This window comes from Microtus oregoni, unplaced genomic scaffold (genome assembly GCF_018167655.1).
Source record: "Microtus oregoni isolate MIOR12 unplaced genomic scaffold, Mior012 000087F_ref0000451, whole genome shotgun sequence".
Lineage (NCBI taxonomy): Eukaryota > Metazoa > Chordata > Mammalia > Rodentia > Cricetidae > Microtus > Microtus oregoni.
This window is the reverse complement of record NW_024544554.1, coordinates 61,344-80,247: the sequence shown is the minus strand read 5'-3', so window position 1 is coordinate 80,247 and position 18,904 is coordinate 61,344. Positions and strand designations below refer to the sequence as shown.

The 18,904-nt window shown below is 43.4% G+C and overlaps 1 protein-coding gene and 1 pseudogene across 1 annotated transcript in view; both read right to left on the bottom strand.

Annotated features, from left to right (window-relative positions):
* The window catches only part of LOC121442188 (protein-lysine methyltransferase METTL21C-like), a 28,027-nt gene that overhangs the window by 6,806 nt on the left and 2,317 nt on the right, over positions 1-18,904 (bottom strand). Inside the window, exon 2 of the mRNA XM_041643630.1 lies at positions 1,029-1,119. Coding sequence (XP_041499564.1) covers positions 1,029-1,119 — 91 coding nt within the window. The remainder of the gene's footprint in view (positions 1-1,028; positions 1,120-18,904) is intronic.
* On the bottom strand, positions 7,472-11,887 carry LOC121442175 (annotated as a pseudogene).

The following is an 18,904-nucleotide window of genomic DNA, read 5'->3' as shown; positions in this document are numbered from 1 at the left end:
GGGCCTCCCGGCCACCGGCCACCGTAGACTTGCAAGGGGCAGCCCCACAGCCCTCACAGGGATCTGACAGATAAGGCCCGTCTTTAGGAATGACCGGGAAGGACTGTGAGCTGCTGCTGAATCTGCTTCAGACAAAGAGGAGGCCAAGGAATACAATGGGGGATGTTTCCCTCCCAGTCCCTACAGATTCACAGGGCTTGACAAGGACTCTATAAATACACCCGCCTTGGATGGTGTGTGTTCCTGCGACAGAGATGGAAGTAACACGGAAAGCACGGGTGATATGTGGAAGATGAGTAAAGGTGAGATTTAAGTAGTTTTTACGTTCCTTTATTTCATGTATATGGGTATTTGGCCTTTGTGTATACAGATATGTTTGTGGGAACAGGGCATGGTACAGTTTCTGCAGAGGCCATAGAAGGCATCAAATCTCCAGAACTGGAGTTAAGATGGTTATGAGCATATAAATAGTTCTATGTAAGACCACCCGAAGGTATATAAAAAGAAAAATGTCTGTATTACACTTTAAATATTGATCACTTTAAACATCAGATTTTAGAGACTTTTGTAGTTCTTGAAAACAATATAGGAAAGATACCACCCTTTTTGGCAGAGGTGAAACATTTTTTGTTTTACTTTAAATAGTAGTTTTAAATGACTCATGACATCCTTGGTTATGTCTGTTGCTTATTTGCTTCTGAATCTATGCCCAGATGTAATTCTAAACTTCCACATAGCTCTAAGGGGAAACTACCCTTGACAACGAGCCACCACAGGAGAAATTTGCCAAAAATGCATCTGAGTTAAAAGCAAAAACAAATCTGAAGTCTCATCTGCTCTTGTTTCAAACATTCAGTTCTCTCAGACCTGTACAGATGATAAAACATTGTGGAAATGATAAGTTAACAATGAAAAATAGAAGGTTTGCATAAAGACACTCTTCTGCTACTCCCTATGATAGTTTAAAGAATCCTAGAGTTTAGAGGAAATGCAAATTCTTGTGGCCGGGAAATGCTGTAAGGGCTTACCTACTGAGGGTCCTGCAAAGCCATCCTTCTGTGGAGTCCCCAGACACAAGGGCTGTTGTCCTGTGTGGAGACACTGGTCCATCGCCAGAACCTTCAGAGAGGGAAAAGACACTTCAAATTCAGCCTTGCAGGGTCCAAGAAGGCAGAGCTTATCACCTTAGCATCTGCTGAGTGGAGAAGAGCACTGATTTTCAGCTTGGCTCCTCAGGGAGAAAAAGGTGGCCACCCACAGAGTGAGAGGAGGCACCTATGCTCACAAAGAAATACAAACCAGAGCCGATGCACCTGGGAGCAAATGCTGCTGCGTCTTGTCATGACCCAGCGCTGCGCAGCTCATCGCTGCGTTCTGGAGTTTTAAATATTTCAAATAAGTTTGGAACAGAATTTTTTGATGAAAGCCGGCCCAACATTGGGTGCTGTTGGAAACGCTGTGGGTTAATGGAACCATGGATAAGAAACCCAGCTTGAATCAGACTCTGCGGCTGTGTTGGAACATGGCGGCGGCAAACACTGCACAGCTAGGAGTCTGACCTGGCTCCCCACTTTCAGTGCTTGGCACCTCTTTAATACCTTCACTCACACACAGGAAGATTGATTTGCAACAAGAGAACTGTAGTTGCACCGACAGGCACAAAAGCCGCAGACCTGTTGCACCTGAAAGGGTCTGGGCACTTGATATTTGCTGAGCGACAAAGCAGACCACAGCCATTTGGAGGTCAGTGAGATAAAAACAGAAACAGTACCAGCACCAGGATGGCTTATCCATTCATCAGCTTCAAAATCACGATACTCCCATTGCTCTCCTGCCTCCCTGCTAGGCTGAGGCAAAGGATCACAAGTTCAAGGCCAACCTTGCAACAGAGAGAGGCTCTGTGTCAAAATAGAAAGATTAAGATGTAGCTGAGTGGTAGAACGCCTGACTTCATGCACCAAGCTGGTGTTCAGTCCAGTTAAGATGGAGTTGGGGGAGAGAATCGGGTATAGAGGTGAAGTTTGTGGGCGAAAGCACTGGAAGTTTGAGTGGGACATTCAGCCGCACTCCACACTGTGTCCGGGAGGCTGCCTAGGTCCCCTGTGGCTTTCCTGAAATGACGCCCAATGCTTAGTGTGTGTTAAGTCCACATTGTAATGGTTTCCCGACAAGCCTCTGTGGTTTTCATTGTCTGCGTTTACTATCCCGAGTTTACTGCCACGCTCGAGAGCTTCCCCATGCTGCTGATGCAGCCGCTGGAGGTGGTCACCAGGCATCACTACTGAACTCGCTTCCATTCAACCCTTCTAGCTCATGATCGAGCGGTGAATCCCAGAGGCATTCCAGCTACACAGAGTATATATATATACAGTATATACATATACTCCAGTCTATACAGACTACACATCTGATGAGGTTCTATGAGCCTGGAGGTCATGGGGTTGTGGCGTGGCTGCATGTCCCCGGCATCCCTAGTAAAGGGAGCGTCTAAGTCTAAGAAACTAGACTGCAGTGGGCGGGTGTGACGGGTCATTTCCATCCGCTCTCGGGCCAAGTCATTAAGTAATTGCCTCAGTTCTCCAGTTTTTTTTTTAAATAGTTTCTGAGAGAAGTTCTCTCTCTTTTTTTTTTATTTATTATGTATACAATATTCTGTCTGTGTGTATGTCTGTAGGCCAGAAGAGGGCACCAGACCTCATTCCAGATGGTTGTGAGCCACCATGTGGTTGCCGGGAATTGAACTCAGGACCTTTGGAAGAGCAGGCAGTGCTCTTAACCACTGAGCCATCTCTCCAGCCCCTCAGTTCTCCAGTTTTACAAGCTAGCCAGGACTGTTCCACCCTTGTGCCTCTCAGGAGCATCCTTGCCCTTGCAGACACTTACTTGTCCTCACTATTAATTCTTCAGCTTTGCAGTGACTTCAGGGAGTGGATGGTTTCCCCTTTAAAAAGCAGCAGGCTGGTGATTGTGCGGTTCCGAAGGGTCCTCGGTGTAGCGAGAAGCCCGTGTTAGAACCTTGGCCCTGTTGTGACACCTACCACACGGGGTTGGAGGACTGAGAGCTGTACTCCCGCAAAGCCTCTCACCCATAACGTCCCCACTGCTGCTACCACCTCCAGGCTATGGAATGGGCACGCAGTAAGGCCCTGGAACAAAGTACCTGTCTGCCACATGGTATGCCATGCATGCAATCTGAGACACTTCTTTATTTCCCAGGCATGGCAGGGAGAACATGAAAAATTCATTTTCCCCAAAGAGAGCTGTGAATTAAAGAAAAAAGAAATCTTGCACAATTACTACATCTACTTCGAGTCTGAGATTAGTTTGACTTAGATTAGTATTTATTATTAACGAATTTTATCTCTCTTAAAGCCATTCCTAGTTAGTGCCTTCCAAACACTCAAAACCTTTTCAAACTGTCAGTTTAAACATGCCTTTACCTTATGCACCAAAGATCTCAGCTCGTGTGGCCTCCAATCTCCAGTGTTTTTTTTTTTTATAGGCCTGCACTTGAAATGATGAGCTCTTTATGACCAAAAGCCAACCAGTGGGAGTTCAAGTTATTTATAGTATCATTACCCAGGGAATTCACAGACACACTTCCAGACACCCCCCCCCCCTCTCCTGTCCCATCCAGCACACTTAGAGCCCTTGCAACATGAAATGGAATGTCCCCCAAAGATCCATAATGTCTAAACAGAGACTAGCTCTGTGGTGTCCTGTTGCTGAGGGCAGGGTGAAATGGAGACTTCTATTTCAGGTCTAGAAAGAAACGGGAGGTCAGTGGAGGAAGGAATGAATGGGGAAAAAAAAAAGCAGGGCACATATGTATGGAAATTCCATAATGAAACTCAGTACTTTGTAGCTAACCTGAAAGAAATGTAATGAAAAATAATAATAATTAAAAAAAAAAAGAAGTGCAGCTTGCGGGGTTGGGATTTCACCAAGTCCTGCAAACACTTCTTGTGGTTCAAGAGGCACTCCGGCCCTGCTGCAGGGCTGCCCAAAATTCTGAGCCTGGATTCCAAGAACAGAAGCCACTGCCCAGAAAAAACGAAAGCGTTTTCCAGGAAGAAAGAACATCTACCCCTAAGAAGGGGTGACAGTTTGAGGTTTAAACTTGTATACAGAGTGTTTGGGAGCGGGAACAGAGGGAATAGAACTTTAGAAAGATTCCTCCTGGGAAAATCTACGGAGAGGAGGAGAAGAAATCCCTGCTCAGAGAGGAAGCTCACTAACTCTGAAATTAGAATCCAGGTCACAAAAAGTAAAGGTGCAGGCAGATGGGACTTAATGAATTACCCAGAGTAAATAGTGATTTAACTTGGGTGCACAGAAAAACCAATGTTTATTTTTCTATCCAATCTTAGTACTCACTACCCTGCCACCATCATTACTACTGTACTTGGTTACATTCTCTGAACTCAAGGTCTTTCACTGGGGTCCTGGGTCCCATGCATGCTAGGTCTTCTTTCTTTCTTTCTTTTTTTTTTTTTTAAAATGTTTGTTTGTTTGTTTGTTTATTTATTATGCATACAATATTCTGTGTGTATGCCTGAAGGCCAGAAGAGGGCACCAGACCTCATTACAGATGGTTGTGAGCCACCATGTGGTTGCTGGAAATTGAACCCAAGACCTTTGGAAGAGCAGGCAATGCTCTTAACCGCTGAGCCATCTCTCCAGCCCTAGGTCTTCTTTCTTGTGGCGTGAGGATCATAGTGCTGTTTCCTCAACTCTATCAGTCGAACATTCTCTTTCTCCCAGTGAGTCCAATTCTCTGACTACACCTTTATTTCTTACACTTGTTTCTACCAGTTTCCTTCATCTCTAAGAAAACAGTATCAACATGATCATCACAATTTGGTTTAAAAGATTTAGGAAACCTTGGAAAATAGATTACGTGGTATCACACACCTGTAATCTGGTTGAAGGAAAGATCAAAAGTCAGAGGTCAGCCCGAGCAATTTAGGACACTTGATTTCAAAATAAAAATAAAGGGTTTGTGGCTGGAGAGATAGCTCAGAGGTTAAGAGCACCGGCTGTTCTTCCAGAGGTACTGAGTTCAACTCCCAGCAACCACATGTTGGCTCACAACCATCTATAATGAGATCTGGTGCCTTCTTCTGTTGTGCAAGCAGAACAACACTGTATACATAATAAATAAATCTAGAAGAAAGTTTTAAAAAATAAAGGGTTAGAGCTGTTGCTCGGTGGTAGAACCCTTGCCTAGCTTGTAAATTTTAAAACTGACAGCAGTGTATATGGTGTAAATAATAGAGTGTATTCATTCTAAAAGCTTCAACATAAAAATAAGGGAACAAAGAGGAAAATTAAATATACTTAATCCCACCTTCATGAAAAGATAAATCTAGCTAGTATTTTATTTTTGTATTGTTATCATCCATACTTTTTTGATTTTTTTTTATTACTGTTGGGTTAGCTGATCACTGATATTGACTTTGGGAATATTTGATGCAACAAAGTTCAAGTTCTATTATTGTTTCTGGAAGTAACATTTAGTGCAATCCTCCCATTTTAATATTGTTTGACACTTTAGGCAGTAAATAGTTTTTATCATATAATGTCCTTATAATAGATTTCTTTCTTCCTTCCTTTCTTCCTTCCTTCCTCCTTCCCCTCCCTCCTTCTCTCTTTTTTTGAAAAAAGAAAATAAACTATCTTTTTTTCATTATGCATACCAATCCAAGTTCCTACTCCCTCCCCTCCTCTCATTCCCTCCACATACCCTCCCACCCCACCCCCATCCAATCCTCAGAGAGGCTAAGGCACATTGCTTTGCGGAAGATCCAAGGCCCTCCCTACTATATCTAGGCTGAGCAAGGTATCCATCCAAAGAGAATAGGTTCCCAAAAAGCCAGTACATGCAGTAGGGATAAATCCTGGTGCCACTGCCAGTGGCCCCTCAGTCTGCCCCAGTCATGCAACTGTCAACCACATTCAGAGGGACTAGTTTGTACCTATGCTGGTTCCTTCCCAGTCCAGCTGGAGTTGGTGAGCTCCCATTAGCTCAGGTAGTGGTGGTACCTATCATGGTCTTGACCTCTTTGCTCATATTCTCATTCCTCCCACTCTTCAACTGGACTTTGGCAGCTCAGTCCAGTGCTCCAAAGCAGGTCTCTGCCTCTGTTTCCATCAGTTACTGGATGAAGGTTTTATGGTGATATTTAAGATCATCATTCTGACTACAGGGCAAGTCAAGATCGGGCCCCCACTTGCCCATACTTTTCTACATAAGCTTTTGAAACTACTTAGAAAGGGTGGGGATTGTTCATATACTTGTTTGTTGTTGTTTTTTTTTTTTAAACTGAAGAAAAAAGTCTGGATGTGAGCATGTCTGCTATCTCAGGGTTTGTTTGTAATAACTTTTTCTAAAGCCCCTGTAGCTCTTTTAAGAAGTAAATCACAACTGTCTCCTGGATCTCGAACGACTTAGGTCAGAGGTTCCTAAACACAGGACCACAGGAAACTATGTCAGAAATTTCTAGAAGCCTTAAGATCCCTGGCCACCTTTGCTCAGGGGCCTGAAAAGGAGCCCAGAGGTTTGGATTCTCAGACAAAGACTCCCTGACCTCCTGACAGGTGCAGTTGCTGGTTTTTGTTGTGTGTGCCAGGGGTCCGCAGGGGTCTCTGGGAGATGGCAGGAACACGCATGGCCTCAAGTGCCAGCCCATGAAGTGCCAGCCCATGAAGTGCCAGCCTCTGCAGGGTGCACTGATGAGGTAAGGCCCCAGGCTTGAGTTTGGGCTCAGTAGGAAAGAACGTTCTAATAAGCGCGGCTCAGAACAAATGTTCCTGGGAAGGCCAACCCAATGGAAAGCAGGCCATATCTGGAAACATTGAAGGGTGTTTCATTACACGGGGCCACCGGCCACTGTCACTTGATGCTCTCCCTCGGCACAAATGTCTTGATTTTCAGTTTTTCTCACAGAACCTGACTCTGCACCCCTGGTGCGCATAGGAATCCATCCTCCCCTCCCACAGAGGATCTTAAACCATGTGTAGAGGCAAGTTCGGTTGTCACGTCAATGGACAGGTATAGACATATTTTTCTTTGGGTTACCAACTCATAAAAAAAATGAAAGAGAGACTTATTATTAATTATGAAAGCTTGGCCAATTACTTAAGCTTGTTTTTCATTAGCTCTTTTGCCTTAGTAAAACGCATTTCTATTAATTTACTCTTTACCTTGTGGCTATTACCTTTACCCTGTACTGCTCATATTGCTTTCCTGCTTCTGTTGCTTCTGTCTGGAGACTCTGCCTTCTTTTCCCAGCATTCTCTCTGCCCAGATAATCCTGTCTAGCTATTGGCCATTTAGCTTTTTTTTCCCCCGACACAGGAGGTTTCATATCATTTATTGTAAAGCACAAAACAGGCCTTTTATTTATTTATTTATTAAAATATTTATTTATTTATTATGGATACAATATTCTGTTTGCATATATGCCTGCTAGAAGAGATGGTTGTGAGCCACCATGTGGTTGCTGGGATTCAAACTCGGGTCCTTTGGAAGAGCATGCAATGCTCTTAACCGCTGAGCCATCTCTCCAGCCCCCAAAACAGGCCTTTTAAAAGTGAAACTATACACTGAAAAAGTACATTTCTATCACAAAGCATTGACCACATAAGAGTTGCAGGTACATTTGCTGGAATGTGTACATCTACACTAAAGAAGGAAAACAAACCAATTTTCTTTCTTCTTTTTTTTTTTTTTTTTTTGATTTTCGAGACAGGGTTTCTCCGTAGCTTTTTGGTGCCTGTCCCGGAACTAGCTCTTGTAGACCAGGCTGGCCTCGAACACACAGAGATCCGCCTGCCTCTGCCTCCCGAGTGCTGGGATTAAAGGCGTGTGCCACCACCGCCCGGCTACCAATTTTCATTTCTACACAGAAATATTAACCTCCTGGAGCTGGAGAGATGGCTCAGTGGTTAAGAGCACCACCCGCTCTTCCAAAGGTCCTGAGTTCAATTCCCAGAAAACCACATAGTGGCTCACAACCACCTGTAATGAGATCTGTGCCCTCTTCTGGCTTTGCAGGCAGAGTACTGAGAATACTGTATACTTAATAAATAAATAAATAAATAAATCTTAAAAAAAATATTAACCTTCTATGAGTAGTGATAGATATTTTGTACATTTTCAAAATTTAAAAAAAAGGGAAGGGGAAACACTACTTTAAACCAAAAACAAAATTAAGGTCATCAAATCGTCTGCATCCATATATTTAACAAAGGTTTTGTTTTTCCCCTACACAATGAAGCAAATACTGTATTGTGCACTTCCTCCTATTGGCCCTGAGGTGCTGGAGGATGCTGCGGCATTCCTTGGGGACTTGTCTGGGCATAGTATGTTGCTTGTTGTCTATAGTATTCAGCCCAGGCTGCACTATAATCTGGCTGCCCACCTGGTGGGGCCCCAGTAGGAGCAGGAACTGCTTGACCCATTTTCTTGGAGCACTCTTCCCAAGCCTTTGTATAACCAACCTGTCCAGTTGGAGTTGGATTCTGCTGATCTCCGTAGTAACCTTGACCGTCCGTTTGGGTTGTAGTTGGTGCACCTGCAGGAGCTGCAGGCGGGGGCCGTGCCTGCTGTTGGTAATAGTGGGCATAGTAAGCAGCCCAAGCTGCTGAATTTGGATCTGCTCCTGCCTTAGCTGGGTCAGGAGGAGCCTGTTGCTGCCATTGTGGGTATGCATTTCCCCATCGCTGGGGAGCGGGTGGGCCTGGAGGAGCTGGACTAGGTGGTCCTGGATTGTAAGGTGCAGGGTTGTATGGTCCTATTGGAGTTCCAGGTCCTGGAGGCCCAGGAGGACCTGGAACCCCCCGGGGTACAGGGGGCCCTAAACGATTTACTGGGCCCTCAGTCTTCTCTTCTATGAGTTGTCGAGCATAGTCTATTGGCTGGGGAGTGCCACGGATTGTAAATAACTTCATATTAGGATCTGCGTTAGGAGGAGCATTTCTCTGAAGCTCTATTCTTGCACCAGGCTTATACGTCTTATGGTTTCACCTCCTTTTCCAATTATCAATCCAGTTTTCCCAGTTGGCACAGTGAAATTACATTCCTGTAGTCCACCAGGTGGTCCCAGATCCCAGTTGCCTCGACCTCTACCTCGTCCTCGCCCACCAGGTCCAGGTCCACCAGGATTACAGCCTGAACACTTCGTAGAAGGTCTATGTTAACCTCTTTGGCATGCTGACATCTGTCTGGAGATCCTGTTATCTGTGCTAACCCATCAGGTGTTGTTCCATCATCTGGCTTAAACTGAATTCAAACACCAGCAACATTTTGTGTGTTTTTGATCATTTCTCCATTTCTTCCTATTACAATGCCAACAGCAAATCTTGGAATTGGGACATCTGTCCCTTCATTTCCTCCTATTCTTCAGCCATATTCATTCCGCACTTCTCTGAAACCACCTTGATTACGAATTAACTCTAATACCACTTCCTTGGCTTGCTGAACTTCGTATGGCTCACCTGTAATCCTAAGGGGTTTATCAGCACCAGTGTTTTGAAGCCCCTCTTGAATCATAACCATTTGAACACCAGCTCGTTCCTGAAGCTGTTGAATAGTCTCTCCCCCCTTTCCAATAACAAGTCCTGCCTTGCTGGCTAAAATCATGATTTCCTGAACTGCAATTCCACGTCCATCACCATGATGAAAGCCAGGTGCTGGTCTTCCCTTTTCAACAGCCTGGTCCAGTAATCTTTTTGCCGATTGGACAGATTCAGGTGTTCCGGTTAGCTTACAACCCGTGTATCCTTATTTATTTTGGCTTTTTGATACAGGATTTCCCTGTAGCTCTTGAAGCCTGTCTGGAATTCACTCTGTAGACAAGGCTGGCTTTGAACTCACGGAGATCTGCCTGCTTCTGCCTCCTGCGTTCTAGGATTAGAGGTGTGCATCACCCCAATCTGGCATAATAATAACTTTCAAGGACTAGAAATTTAAATTACCTTGATAAATAAGTGACATAAATGTAATACCTTAAACAAGAGTAGAAACATACATTTAGTATAACAAAAATAACTTAAAATTTGTATCAATATAGCAAAATCCATACCAATGTAAAATATTTGAAGGTAATAGTTGCCTTTTTATCCTACATTACATTTCTATATCATCCCAAACATCCATAAACCATTGAATAACCAAAAGCCACCCATCCCATCTCTTGGGAATGTGAGTGGTGTGTTCTCCATACTGTTTCCTATTGTCTGGGGACACTGGCATCTTTAAGGGTCCCTGAAAAATTATCATAATGATCAAGTCCTGGCTAGAATATTCTGTGAGGCTGGATCATCTCAGCCAGCACCCTTGTTGCTGTTTTGGATGCAGAACTCTGCTGAGAAAACTACAGCAGAGGCACTCTGAGAGGCTGGATCCCCTGGGCCCCCCCGTTTTCCTTGGTGTCTGGTCCCCTTGCTCTGAAAACACACAAGCATTCAGAGGTAACATTCATTCTGTCTGCATTAACACAGGTATTGAATGTGCATTGTACACAAGCAGGCCCCAAAGATAAGTTTTTTGTTTTATGTTTGAGTAGGTAGAACATATGTCACCTGTCCTGGAGTTTTTCTATGTTTATGTTTTTTTATATTTGTATCCAGGATTTTTAGGGGGTCTCCCCTGATTAAACCTGATCCTCTTAACCTGGAATGAATCCACAACCTTTCGTTTCCTGTGGAAACAAAAACATAATCACTTCCCCAATGGAACATATTTTTTTTAATATTTATTTATTTATTATGTATACAATATTCTTTCTGCGTGTATGCCTGTAGGCCAGAAGAGGGCACCAGACCTCATTACAGATGGTTGTGAGCCACCATGTGGTTGCTGGGAATTGAACTCAGGACCTTTGGAAGAGCAGCCAATGCTCTTAACCTCTGAGCCATCTCTCCAGCCCATAGACATATTTTTTTTTTTTTTGCATTGCCAAATCACAAAAACGGGCACAGAGACTTATTCTTATAAAAGCTTGACCTGTAACTTAGGCTTGTTTCTAACTAGCGCTTGTAATTTAGATTAACCCATTTCTATTCATTTATTTTTTTGTCTCATGGCCTTATTACATTTACCCTGTACCGCCCATATTGCTATCCTGCTTCTCTGTCTCTGCCTGGGGACTGCACCTTCTTCCAGCATCCCCTCCGCCCAGAAAATCCTGCCTAGCGATTGGCCAGTTAGCTTTTCTTAAACCAATCAGAGTGACACATATTCACATGTCCAAAAAGATTACTCCACAACAGACAGGCCTGCTGTCAGCATCTAGTGCCTGGCAGCCAGGCTGTAGCTCAGAAGCCCATAATGTGCAGGGAAATACCCACAAAAAATCAATTTTCTGGCCTGAAATATCAACAGTGCCCAAATTAAGATGCACCATAATTGTAGTAGATCTGTTGTTATGCGATAGATTATAATGACATCCTGGAGAAGCCATCCGCTTTCTGGGTAAGCTTGGGTAAGCATAATGCCTTCCCAGCCCCTCAGTGTCCTTATGTGTAAAATAGAGATGGATTGGCAGTCACAGAACAGTTAGTACATTAACAGTTGTCAGCTATGTCTTCCAAGCGTCCAGCAGTCCTGAAATTATTGAGTCCGGCATTGCCCAAGAAGCAAACACAAAGGCAAGGACTCAAAAAGAAGCATTTCACTTGGGAAGCGTAAGCAACACAGTAAAGAAGATGAAAAAGTAATACCATATGGGTGAACTACAACCAGTGCAGAAGATGGTACTGAGTGTGGCTGTGTTAGTGTGATAGACCTAGCCGTGAGCCACATAGGCGAACTTCCATCTTCTGCTACCACGTCCGAGTGGAGCATGGCCTCCTCGGACCACAGTTTCAGCAACTTCTTCATGCAGTTGCCTTTGGTTGAGGTAGTCTATCACAGCAAGAGAAAGGTACTTTCTTTGCTCAAGACTGTTTTAGCCACCCAGGGTCTTTTCAATTTCTCTGAAAAATAATGTTGGGATTTTCCCTGATGTTGTTTTGAATATATATAGATTGCTTTTGGTAGGATGGCAATTTTTACAATATGAATTCTTCTGATTTGTGAGTATGGGTCATTCTAGTTCTCAAAACAGGCATCCACTAGGGGAAAATACTTTGTTGTAATTTTATTAGTAAAATTACATTGGCAAAATTAACTAGTAAAATTCAGCTTTAGTTGTGTGCAAATCACATTTGGCAATCAACAGGTTATACATCATCCTAATAGCCAAACATGCTCTGGGATTGAACTGTAAGCCCAAGAGTCAATTACAAGAAGGATGCCATGCTTGGAAAACAGTTTGAAATGAGAAATTCTGACAGATTTTTTTTTTTAATCAAGGACCAACAAGATGGTACAGCACATAGAAGTACATCCTGAAGGATGCTGATGACCTGAATTTGATCCCTGAAATCCATAACAGAAGGAGAGTACTCACTCCTTGAAGTTATCTTTGACATGTATGCTGCGATAAACACACTTGTGTGTTCATGCATCCACATGAAAGCTCGTATACACACACAGAGTTGTGTATATATAATCGTAATAATTTTTAATATTTAAAAGGATTTCAAAATAAGGCTGAGATGGATAGTAACATTTTTTCAGTCTTACATTTTATAACAAACTGCAGGTTTCTGACTTAATCTGAACCAAGCACATGTAGGGCCAAATAGACTTAGCATTCTGCTAATAGCTCTTCCTAGTGACTTGTATTTGAGACTGTAAAAGAAGCATACTTAGCCGGGCGGTGGTGGCGCCCACCTTTAATCCCAGCACTTGGGAGGCAGAGGCAGGCAGATCTCTGTGAGTTCGAGGCCAGCCTGGTCTACAAGAGTTAGTTTCAGGGCTTAGAGAGATGACTCAGAGGTTAAGAGCATTACCTGCTCTTCCAAAGGTCCTGAGTTCAATTCCCAGCAACCACATGGTGGCTCACAACCATCTGTAATGGGGTCTGGTACCTTCTTCTGGCCTGCAGGCATACGCACAGACAGAATATTGTATACATAATAAATAAATACATATTTAAAAACAAACAAACAAAAATCCAAACAAACAAAAAAGAAGCATACTTAACTCAAATTGCTTTTCTGTTAGACCTGTTACAAAAAGCTAAAATAGAGATAACTACAAGTATCTACTCTCTAAACTACATATATAAGTCCACAAGAAAAGAATGATTTTCTATTAAAGCCACTTTTTGATGAACTTGGGAGCACAGACTGCCCACAACTCTGATAGGGACAAGCATCATCTTTGTTTCCATGATATCACCTAAGCTTGGAAGCACAGCTTTTTATAAGACTTAACTAGAACTGATCAGACTCTGATTTTAGCCACAGCTCTTGATCACTGTTCAGAAAGATAATTATTTTCCCAGCAGAATTCTATTAGGAAAAAATGTGTTTACCTGGTGGAACTATTCAGGAATGTTCCATGGTGTGACATGCCTTCCATTCTTTCCCCCTTCTAGAGTAGATTCCGTTGGAGAGATTAAACTTCCGATCTTGGATGGATGTGTTGAGTTATTTAAATATCATTCTTGGCTTTAAAAAGAACTGAGAAAGCCTCTGCCCTTTGGAAGATTTGTCTTCCATGCTCTGACTTTGAAACCTCAGACAAATCAGTCTCTAAGGCACTATCTCTTTCTTCTATCAGAGACCTCAATGCCTTTAGTATATCTCCAAAGTGCGCTGAAGTGAATTACCTCTGGGCTTTTCTCTCCTTTTTCTTCTCTATCTTAGACAAAGTGTAAGCCTGGGTACAGAGATGATGGACTCTTTACATCCAACTGCTGAACAGCTGAGCTGCAGGGCTATAGTTTTACAACTTATTTGTAGTGAGATCCCATATATGAATAAATGGCAATCAAAATGTTAATAGTGATCACATCTGTGTGGTTGCATTTTGGATGTTTTTCCTTGCCTCACTGTGCTATTCTGAGCTTCTCTCAAGGCTTAGTTAATTAGTGGGGCTGGGAACAGAGAGATAAATAAAAAAGGTAATTTCAGTATAAATTTCCAATTGCTGGGGGCTGGAGATGGCTCAGTGGTTAAGAGCACTGACTGCTCTTCCAAAGGTCCTGAGTTCAATTCCCTGCAACCACATGGCCATCTATAATGAGATCTGGCGCCCCCTTCTGGCTTGCGGACACACATGGAAAGAATGCTGTACACATAATAAATAAATAAATATTTAAAAAAAATTTCCAATTGCTTACTGCTATTGGCAATCAGAACTCACCTCTGAAAGTGGGAAGTACTCTACAGCACATGGGCACAGGAGACCACTTCCTACGTATAACCCCAGCAGCACAGACAAAAGGGCATCATTGAATAAATGGGACCTCCTGAGACTGAGAAGCTTCTGTAAAGCAAAGGACACTGTCACTAAGACAAAAAGGCAACCCACTTACTGGGAGAAGATCTTCACCAACTCCGCAACTGACAAAGGTCTGATCTCCAAAATATATAAAGAACTCAAGAAACTAGACCGTAAAAGGCTAATCAACCCAATTATAAAATGGGGCACTGAGCTGAACAGAGAATTCTCAACAGAAGAACTTCAAATGGCCAAAAGACACTTAAGGTCATGCTCAACTTCCTTAGCGATCAGGGAAATGCAAATCAAGACAACTTTAAGATACCATCTTACACCTGTCAGAATGGCTAAAATAAAAAACACCAAGGATAGCCTTTGCTGGAGAGGCTGTGGAGAAAGGGGTACACTCATCCATTGCTGGTGGGAATGCAAACTTGTGCAACCACTCTGGAAAGCAGTGTGGCGGTTTCTCAGGAAATTTGGGATCAACCTACCCCTGGATCCAGCAATACCACTCTTGGGAATATACACAAGAGAGGCCCTAACATACAACAAAAGTATATGCTCAACTATGCTCATAGCAGCATTGTTTGTAATAGCCAGAACCTGGAAACAACCTAGATGCCCTTCAACGGAAGAATGGATGAAGAAAGTATGGAATATATACATATTAGAGTATTACTCAGCAGTAAAAAACAAGGACTTCTTGAATTTTGCATACAAATGGATGGAAATAGAAAACACTATCCTGAGTGAGGTAAGCCAGACCCCAAAAGAGGAACATGGGATGTACTCACTCATATTTGGTTTCTAGACATAAATAAAGGACATTGAGCTTATAATTCATGTTCCTAGAGAAGCTAAATAAGAAGGTGAATCCAAAGACAAACACATACGCATCCTCCTGAATATTAACCTTCATCAGGCGATGAAAGGAGATAAAGACAGAGACCCACATTGGAGAACCAGACAGAAATCTCAAGGTCCAAATCAGGAGCAGAAGGAGAGGGAGCACAAGCAAGGAACTCAGGACCGCAAGGGGTGCACCCACACACTGAGACAATGGGGATGTTCTATTGGGAACTCACCAAGGTCAGCTAGCCTGGGTCTGAAAAAGCATGGGATAAATCTGGACTAGCTGAACATAGCGGACAATGAGGAATACTGAGAACTCAAGAACAATGGCAGTGGGTTTTTGTTCCTACTGCACGTACTGGCTTTGGGGGAGCCTAGGCAGTTTGGATGCTCACCTTACTAGACCTGGATAGAGGTGGGCGGTCCTTGGGCTTACCACAGGTCAGGGAACCCTGATTGCTCTTCGAGCAGATGAGGGAGGGGGACTTGATCAGGGGAGGGGGAGGGAAATGGGAGGCGGTGGCGGGGAGGAGGCAGAAATCCTTAATAAATAAATAAATTAAAAAAAAAAGAACTCACCTCTGAGGGACTTTGTAAATGTAAATCAAATTAACCTCCCAGAAGACCTGTTAGACATTGGGCAAGGGCTATATATTATAAAAATATAATTCTTTACGTTTCCAAGTTGCTCAATCAACAGAGCCAGCAGCTTCACAAAGGGTTCACTTGTCTTACATCAGAGACAGCGTGCAGAGGAGCCTGTCTGCTGTGGTGGTTAATCCTGACTGTTAGCTTGCTAGGATTTAGAATCACCTAGGAGACAAGTCTTTGAAGGATGTTTCTAGATCAGGTTAAATGAGGTAAGTCTACATACGCTAACCCCAGTATGGATGGGATCATTTCAGAGGCTGATTCCCGAACGGAATAAAAATGAGGCAGCAGGCTGATCATCAAGATTCATCTGTTTTAACTTCCTGGATGCAGCCCAAGCTTCTGCCTTCATGAATTGTCTGCCAACATCTGTGCCCTTGAGCTGTGAGCCAAAAGAAACCCTTCCCATTAAGTTGCTTTTGTTAGGTGCTTTGTTGCGGCAATGATAAAAGTAACTTAACCCGGTAGGCCACAGCCACATTGCAATACATAGATTACTAGAAATGGGTTAAATTCAGATGTAAGAGTTAGCCAATAAGAAGCTAGAGCTAATGTGCTAAGCAGTGATTTAAATAATATAGTTTCTGTGTGATTATTTTGGGGCTGAACAGTTGGGAACAAACAAGCGGCCTCCTCCTACAACCAGCTACTCAATAGTGTATACCAAGCCTTCAGCACGAGTCTTTGCAGTCAATACTTGATATCCAAATCATAACAGACAGTCTGAAGAGGCAACACTACAGATAGCAAAAGGGCTAGTGGTTAAGTGGGAAAAAGTGGGGACTGCAGGACAAATAGCATAGGGAATCTTTAGGATACTATAACTACTCTGTGTAATACTGTAATGCTGAATTCATGCTACAATGTTTATCCCATCCCAGAGGACTTACAGCCCTGAGAGCGAGCTACAGTGTGTACCATAGACTTTAGTGCTGGATGGTGTTGATGGAGTCTGACTGATTATAACAAATGTACCCCTCTGGTATAGGTGCTTGCAGGGACAGCTGTGAAGGGCTATGTGACACAAACGTGCTGTGTCCTAAATGTCCAATGGATTTTAGAAATCCATTTGAAAAGCTTCATACCTAGCAAAAAGGAGTGACAACTGACATCAAGGTTTCATGTTTTAGTTAAGAGATCTTTGCCATAATAATACAGTAGATCCTGTTGGATTCCTGCAAGGGAAAAACCAATTCCTGGAGGTCCTTCTTCTGTGGATCCTTTCTTCCAATGTTAGCAGAAAACCCTAAGTGACAATCAGAATTCAATCATCAGCTCGGTGCAAGCTGAAACCCTGGACTGCAGGCCAGCTTATGAGCTTCCCACATGTGAGAAGATCAGCTGACGGTTACAGACTCGGTTCTCTGCCCGGCGCAGAAATCATGATGGCAGCAGCAGCAGCTCCTACATGGGATCATCTTTTCATTGCTGACATATGAGTCACTCTAGGTATTGGAATAAAGACACGGTGGCACCTCCCAAAGGGAAGGACTGCAGTATGCCTTAGTACTGAGACAGTACGATCAGAAATACTCAGGAATACTTGCATGAAAAACGGGGCCCTTATTCTGAAGGGTCTCTTCGGAATCCCAGGGTAATCAGAACAGGGAATGAAAACGCCAAACTCCTTTCCCTTGAGAGGATGAATATGATTAGATGTTCATTTACCTAAGGAGATCTGCATCACTCGCATGTCCCCCTATGTGCCACTATAGTCAGAACTCACATATGATCATCCCAACCGCTTAAACCCATCTGCATGAGCAGACAGCCTGGAATGGACAGGGCCCCAAATACAGCCTCTCCGTTCTTCACTTTCCTAGCACAACAAGAGCAGATGGATCTTTGATTTTTCATCAGTGTTTTTCACTCCACCCATATTAAATCACTTTAGTTAAGACTAGAGCTCATTCTTCCTTATACACTTTATTTATGAGGGGTCTTTCCCCATTCCCTCAGTTCCAATGTTTCATCAGTGAAAAAACCAACCTCGATCCCCTTTCATTAAACAATTCTCTCCCCCATCCACTCAATTCTTCTTGAATTTCTTTGCCTAGACAATTCTTCCTTTCTTCTTTCTTTCTCTCTCTCTCTCTCTCTCCTTCCTTCCTTCCTTCCTTTCTTTTACAAATAAAAACACGAAGCATCCCACATACAGGATACCGTAAACACTGGTAGCCGAACAAGTGCAACTTCAAAAGTAAATACAAAGTAAGAGGCAAAACCTACAAGCATTTTGCCATTTGGAGAAAATAGTTGTCCAGAAATGACCCCATCCAGACACAAAAGTGGCTCTGTCCCCTAGGGAGGTGGCGGTGCTCAGCTGTGCACTGTGCTCCCTGCGTCCATCTCAGAAATCGCCCAGCTCAAACTCAAGCACACAGTTTGAGCTGAAGTCTGTGCTCTGAACATTCATTCTCCCGAAGACGCACACCCTGACTCTGAGGATGCCCCTCTTCCTGTGCTGCCCCCACAGCTATCCTCAGGCCTGTTCGCTTTCCCAAGGGGCTGGGTAAAGTAACTTTCGCTACTGTACCCAGTCACTTCAATCTTCAACTTTTGCCGTCACCTTTCTCCACCAAGTAATGCTATGTCTCTGTTCTCCAGGGCCTTACTGGCTGGGGTTTATCATCAATTACACAGCATACAAGGACACTGAACAGTCAAGGCTTGGGTGTAGGTAATCTTGCTAAGATGCTCTGAGACTCTAGGTAAAGTCATTTTTCTCATGAAGCTGTTTCTGTGCACACAACCCGGCCTGCTTATTCAGGCACTTGCAAGAGACACATGAGCTCAAAATCCATTTTTTTTTATTGGTACAGTCCTCTCACTCATAAAGCCAATAACCAATTCCAAAGACAGTAACTCAGTCCTTAGTCCTGCAGGGAGCACTAAAGAATGTCCCAACTTTGGAACAGCAGGCAAGGCTGACGGGAGACAACTAACTACAAATGACATTGAAATTTAGGGAAGGGTGGGGCTGAGGGTGCAAAAGGAGCCTCCTCTCCCCAAGGCCTCTCTCCCAGGCTTTCCTTTAGTCACCAACGTCCCAAGGCA